This window comes from Microtus ochrogaster, linkage group LG8, assembly GCF_000317375.1.
Source record: "Microtus ochrogaster isolate Prairie Vole_2 linkage group LG8, MicOch1.0, whole genome shotgun sequence".
Lineage (NCBI taxonomy): Eukaryota > Metazoa > Chordata > Mammalia > Rodentia > Cricetidae > Microtus > Microtus ochrogaster.
In genome coordinates this window covers 21006451-21013804 of record NC_022033.1, presented here as the reverse complement: position 1 = coordinate 21013804, position 7354 = coordinate 21006451, and the positions used below count along the sequence as shown (strand labels likewise).

The 7354-nt window shown below is 39.0% G+C and overlaps 1 protein-coding gene across 1 annotated transcript in view; it reads right to left on the bottom strand.

Annotated features, from left to right (window-relative positions):
• Rbl1 (RB transcriptional corepressor like 1) overlaps window positions 1-7354 on the bottom strand; it is a 64530-nt gene that overhangs the window by 45762 nt on the left and 11414 nt on the right. The window contains exons 7-9 of the mRNA XM_005363028.3: window positions 4598-4647; window positions 3284-3470; window positions 2360-2526 (exon numbers count right to left, since the gene is read on the bottom strand). Coding sequence (XP_005363085.1) covers window positions 2360-2526; window positions 3284-3470; window positions 4598-4647 — 404 coding nt within the window. The remainder of the gene's footprint in view (window positions 1-2359; window positions 2527-3283; window positions 3471-4597; window positions 4648-7354) is intronic.

Below are 7354 nucleotides of genomic sequence, written 5' to 3'. Positions count from 1 at the left end.
CTCTATAGACCAGGCTGGTCTCGAACTCACAGAGATCCACCTGCCTCTGCCTCCCGAGTGCTGGGATTAAAGGCGTGCGCCACCATCGCCCGGCCTGAGTTAATTTTTAATATTGTATAATGTCTTCATTCTTCTGCATAGGAATATTTTGTTTTACCAACATCTTTCTATTTGTAACCCATTGCATGGTCTTGGCACCACTATCAAAGACCACTTGACCACGTGTGTGTGTGTGTGTGTGTGTATGAGAGTTTATTTCTCTCCATTTTGTTTCTCTGGCTTATACATGTCTGGCTGAATATCATGCTATTTTGATTATTCAAACTTTGTACTATTTTTAAATAAAGTGTGATTTATTCCATCTTTATTCTTTTTTTCAAGTTTCTTTTGGTTATCTGGGGTCCTCTGAGGTTAGACATAAATTTTAATTTTTTTTCCTCCTCCTCTTCTTTTTCCTTCTTTTTTAAAGTTGGTCTTAATTTCAGTATGTAGCCAAAGAGGATGACACTGAACCCCTACCTACCTGCCTCCACCTCCCAAGTGCTGGGATTACAGCACCACTCCTAGCTCCTCCCTCCCTTTTCCACTGAGATATTTTATTTAAGTGTATATTTCACATTCCTAAAGAGTTAATCCCAGGATTTTCATTTCCGTGTCCTTATATCCTGCATTTTCAAGGTTGCCCATGCTAGGCCCTATCATGCCTGTTGACCTTGTCAGCACAGTGAAGTCAAATGGATGGGAAGGAGCAGATGATCCGTTATTGCTCTAGGGCTCTGAGCTACACAGCGCACCTCACATCACACCTCAGGCAGTCACTCTATACTTACTCTTTCTGTGAGGTTTAGTATAATTTTACCATTTCTGTGATTATCAATGATTACAAAATATACCCATGCTTCAGCATCAGTAAAAACTGACAACTTTGGAGCATTATTTTCTCCCCTTTTCTAGTGTCTATGTACACCTATGCACTTGTGTGAGGGCGTCAGAGGTCAATCTTGGACACCAATCCTCAGGAGCTGACCACTTACTTTGTTTCAGATAGGTTCTCTCACTAGCCTGGGTTCTCAGATGTGGCTAGGTTGGCTAGCCAGTGAGCCTCAAGGATCCTCTGCTTCTGCCTCCTTGGTGCTCTGATTTACAAAGGGAAGTCACCACTTTCAACTTCTTTATATGGGTTCTGGGGATCAAACTTAGGGCCTTGGCACTTTACCAACTGAGTTACCTCCCCAGCCCCTGAAAGTTAACTTTTAAAATTGTTCAGGGCTCACATAACGAGCAAGAGCTCTCCTTCCTCATCAATCATCAAAGAAAAGAGAAGTACTGAGCTGCAGGGTCAGGTGCAGCCCAAGTTATTTGAGAGGACTAATTCTCAGAAGACAGCAACAGTAGCCTGGGACTAGAGATGCAGTCAACTCTATCCCTACTTCTGCTTGCTTATTTTTGAGATAAGGTCTCACATAACCTAGCCTGGCCTTGAACTCATGATTACTATGCCTCAAGGAAAGAGCCAAGTGTAGAATACCAATTCATACAATTACAACTTTATTAAACATATCCCTTTCCCAGTACCACTTCTTGGGGATGGCCATATGAGAATCATCTACTTCTTTTCCTGCCCACTGATTGGGAAGTCTATAACATGAAGTCAGCTCTCTGTTCAAAAAGGCAGCTGCTGATCATTACTTTTCTGATTCTCATTACTCTCTCATTTCATTAGGAATCATGAAAGAATGGTCTCTGATTTGGCTTCATTTTTATGAAGAAATACATATCTTAAAAAACAATTCTATAAAATTATATACTCTCCCTAGTGGGAAAGCAGTCTCACCTTAAAATAGCCACTCAAGTTGAACTCATTGAAAGTGAACTTGGGGACCAGTGAAATGGCTTAGTGGGTAAGGGCACTTGCCGCTAAGCCTGACAACCTGAATTTAATATCCATAATCCGAATGGTGGAAGGAGAGAACTGACTCCCACAAATTGTTCTCTGGCTTCTACAACCATGCCATGGTATTCTTAACCCTACACCCATGAATATATAAATGAATGCAAAAACATTAAAAATTTTTTTAAAAGTCAACTAAAAAGAAAAAACACAAATAACTCAAGTACTTACAGGAGTGGAAGGTCAACACTCAACAAACTTCAAATACACTTGAAAGTCTATTATTTTGTGAAATGTCAAAATTTTCAGTAGGTGTTTCTGTCTAGACATGAACCCATTTTATGATAGAATTGATGTAGTAAAATTCACCACATGCACTCCCAGTCTCAAAAATTCTGACTATATTAAAAACATAATTGCACAAAGACTCTAATTTTAACAAAACATTTAGGAAAACGATATACTTACTCAAAAATATTCAGAAGTTGCTCACTTGGTGCATTTTTTAGTCCAGTCACAATACTCTGTAAGCGGCTTACACTTTGAGTAGCTGAAGCAACAGGAGTGGTGATTGCCTCTTTTTCTTGTAAATACCGCCGTCCGGTAAGCGGGGTAGAAGGCGCAAATGACTGTTTCTGTCGAAAAGGAAAATGTGTGAAATTAACGAGAGACTCCCTTTGACCTTACGTCCAATGCAGTGTGTCCCATCTTCTACCCACATTCACAGGTGCTTAACACTTTTCTTCCTTTTCAGGTCAGCCATCGGATGTCCAGCAATATTATGCTAATGACATTGGACAATAGAATCACACTTTCTATTTGTAGTCTCATGTCTGAAATATGACACATTTATTTTAATTTTATATATGAGGAAGTAGGCACAGATAGTAAAACTTGTCTGTGCTAATGAAGCTAATAAAAGAGTTGGAAAGTAGCTTCCCACTCTCTGCAGGAGTGAATTTTCCATTAGCCTCTATCCTCTAATAAATCTCACACATGAACATGGAATTAAGCCTTGGCCCTCAACATTCCACTACAGTTACAGAAGTCAGAGAAAAGCAGTTTGTGTCAAGTGAAGGGAAGTAAAACTACAATTCTGAAGCAACATAAACAGGCTAAGCTGAGGCAAAGAGACTGGTAATTAAGTGTAAATTTTACATCAAAAACCATATAATGACAAATCCAGGCGTGCTTGGAAAATGTATATAAATCATGACTAATAGGAAGAGTAAGTTCTATAGTTTAAAAATTACCTTTCAGAGCTTTCATGGGAAATATGAATTAGTAGCAGAAACTCAATATTTAACTTGAAAGATGCCTCTGCTGTTAGTAGAATCACACAAAGAAAAGACAAGTATCATTCAGAACTGAGGCCATGCTAGGTTATATTACTTTTTCAAAATGTTGTTGAAGGTTGTATTCCACATTGGCCTCTGATGTCAGTTTCCCAAATGGGGTGTCAGCGGTGAACTTTCGAGGTGTTCCAATTTCCTCCTCAGCATCTGCTCCCAAAAAGATCCTCTCATCAAAGTCACCCACAGTTAGAACATACTCCTCGTACTCCTTGTTCACTGCTTTGCTGCAAAGAGAATTGCTTTGAGCTACCAGAATAAAACTGAGTCATATGACAGATGCATCTCAGATGAAGACAGATCCAGCCTACAGCTCAGGAAAGTGATGACTGCATTTTTATTGCCTTTGCTTATCTAATATCAGAGGTCCCTACCTGATTATGAATATCCATGCCGGTCACAGCACTAACTTATCTTGAAGTGCGAGTGAAAGGAGACCCATATACTTAATCTAAAACTGTGAAGCTAATTCAAGAAAAGAAAGGCACAACTGATCCCTGAGGAAATCAAATGGCTCTGAAATAAGAGCATTCTCAATTGCTAATGTGGATTATTTGGAAGAATATAAAATCAAACACACATGTCACTGGGTGAATTTCTGAATTCTCAGGGGAGTGCAGTTGTTTCAAATGTCAATGTTTTTTAAATATATTCAGCCAACAGGGCTTAGTGACATTTCCATTCAATGCCATTAAAGCGAGACTTTTGGGGCTGGAGAGATGGCTCAGTGGTTAAGAGCATTGCCTGCTCTTCCAAAGGTCCTGAGTTCAATTCCCAGCAACTACATGGTGGCTCTCAACATTCTGTAATGATGTCTGGCGCCCTCTTCTGGCCTGCAGACATACACATAGACAGAATATTGTATACATAATAAATAAATAAATAGTTTTTAAAAAGTGAGACTTTTGAATTTTAAGAAGTTACCTTGATATTTAATGTTTCATTTAACAAATTTCAACAATTCATTATTGCTAATCTGTGTCATGACAGGCACTATTTGTATTAGATATTTATCTATTATAAGATCTCATGTAGCCTAGGCTGGCCTCAAACTCACTACATAGCTAAGGTTGGCCTTGAATTTCTAATCCTCCTGCCACCAAGTCCCAGGTACCGAGATTACATACAGGTGTGTGCTAGCACACCCATCTTTATGTTTTTATTTATTTATTTATTTATTTTTGGTTTTTTTCAAGACAGGGTTTCTCTGTGGCTTTGGAGCCTGTCCTGGAACTAGCTCTGTAGACCAGGCTGGTCTCGAACTCACAGAGATCCGCCTGCCTCTGCCTCCCGAGTGCTGGGATTAAAGGCGTGCGCCACCATCGCCCGGCCACACCCATCTTTAAATACTTACCTATTATCAGTAAAACTGGTAAGGTCCAAGAGACATTCACCTTTTAAAATCTGGCCAAAAAAAAAAAAAAATAGGAAATATCAACAAACACAAAAATGAGATTTCAGTAACATTTCACATATGTATAATACACAAAAAAAGAATTATTAAAGGTTTTAGAGCAAGGGCTCGAGACATGTCTCAGCAGTTAGCAGCACTGGCTATTGTTGCACAGATTCTGGATTTAGTCCTTAGCACCCACATGGTGGTTCACAATCATCTATAATTCCAGTTCTAGGGGATCCTACACAAATGTGATGAACAGAGACACTCAGCCATACTCACACACAAAATTAAATAAATATTTTTAAAAGGACATTTAGATTAAAACAATCATAGAACATTAAAACAGATTCAAAGTCAGTTTTGTTTTTTGGGCTTTTTTGTTGTTTTTGTTTGTTTTTGTATTTTGTCCTCTAGCACCAGCCTCCCAAATAAGAAAAATCAAAGGTTTTTGTTTTAATTGGTGTTGGATATTGAACTCAGAACCTCACTCATGCAAGTGAGTGCTATGCCAGTGATCACAACCCTAAGGGCAAATTTTCAAAACACTGCAAGGTTAGCCTACGACAGTTCTTTCCAAATTTTAAAAATATTTTCATTAATTTTTAAAGAATTGCATACAATATATTTTGACCATACTTACTACTAATTCCTCCCCCACTTTTTCAAATAACATATTGACTCCAACTTGTACTGCCCATAAAACTGGAAGTAGAGTCATCCACTGGAGTATGGCTAACCTATCATGTGCCAGACCATTAAAGAGCACAGACTCTCCCTGCCCTAAAGCTATCAACCAACCACAGTTCCTGCCCGCCCACTCCATACAGGAATGCTGACTGAACTGATGCTGTGTAGGCAACCACAGCTCCTGTGAACTCATGGAGTGGAGTGGTTCTGACCACTTCCAAATGATCTCTGAGACTTGGGAAGGGTTGTGTTACAGATGTTCCTTTTGTAGCTAAGCATTCCACTGACATTTACTCTCTACACTGAGAAAGCACTTTTTAAAAGGATATTATTATGCATATAGTGTTCTGCCTGCAAGTATGGCTGAAGGCCAGAAGGGTACCAGATCCATTTTAAATTATTATGAGCCACCATGTGATTGCTGGGAATTGAACTCAAGACCTCTGGAAGAGCAGCCAGCACTCTTAACCTCTGAGCCATCTCTTCAGCCCAAGAAAGTATTTTTAATAAGCGATTTCACCAGTAATTCTAGTGAAAGAGACCCATTATTAAATATTAGTCTATGAGAAGGAAAATTAAAATTACTACTACATGCTTCAGTAAGCAAAAAGTTTAAAAGGAGAGACATGCTTGCAATCCCAGAACGTGAGCATGTAGAGGGAAAGTATCAGCAGTTTAAAGTTACCCTTGGTTTGAGTTTGAGGCTAGCTTAAATTACATGAGACCATCTCTCAAAACAAACAAACAATAAAGATTAAAAGAAAAGTAAAGGGGTTGTGGCTGGGTAGTTAGCTCATTGGCTAGCATTTATAAGGCCTTGGATGTGATCTTCAGTATCACAAATTGAAAGAGAGGAAGGCCTTGATTCCTATTACTGGTGAGAAAGGAAAATCACAGTTGCCAGTAATTCCATCTGCCTTACTAGACTTAGGTTGTCATTATGTTAGGTAACAAAGGGAAATGCCATCAAAAGCAAAGGTCCATCATACATGAGCAGAGAAAGCTGAAGGTACATTTGCCATCCTAAAAGTGAGAGTCATCATTTAGCTTGGTAATAGTCTACCGTGTAGAAATTCCAACCCTTAGCTGACATGGTAGTGAATGTCTTTAACCCCGGCATTTGGGAAGCAGAGGCAGGCAGAACTCTGTGAGTTCAAGGCCAGTTTGGTCTACAGAGAGAGTTCCAGGACAGTCAGGCCAGTTACACAGAGAAACTCTTTCTCCAAAAACAAAAACAAAACAAAACAAAACAAAAATTCCAACCCTGAATTGTCATAGCTTCTTGTTTTTAAAAGCTTTTTATATAAAAGGTCATGTTACTTAAATAATAAATTGAAAAAGATAAAAGTAAGTATCATCCTACAAGTCAAACAAAATATCTCTGGCCTTAGAGCTGAACTATTATCCTGTCCAATCATGCAATCCAGAATCTGACTAGCCTCCAAGTAGTTTCAAAATCATAATGGTTTGGATGATGGGTTTGCTTCTGGAATGGGATAAATTGTTACAATAATTATGCCAAGACAATAGTGGCAAATATAGACAAAATGGGATTTGGGCCACTGTACTAAGGTATACTATGTCTGCACAGCATATTCTTTAAAAGTTTACTTTTCTGGAAATGTTTAACATACCTATAGTGATATTTTGCTTGTGTTTTAAGAAATAAAGCTTGCCTGAAGATCAGAGTGCAGAGTTAAGCCACTAGAAGCCAGGCAGTGGTAACACACACCTCTAATCCCAGTATTAGCATCACATGCCCTTAATCCAAGCACTGGGGAGGTGGAGACAGGAGTGATATGGCTGGGAGGAGACAGAAGCTCAAGACAGTCTGAGGTTTGATGGAGACAGATGCAGTCTGGAGATGCAGTCTAAGGACAGGATCGCCCCTTCGGTTTGAGCATTGATAGAGTTAAAAGGTCTCCCTAATGACTTTGTTTCTCTGGATCTTCAGTATTAATCCTTATATCTGACTGGTTTTTTATTATTATTAAGACCAATTAAAATTTATGCTACACAGCCGGG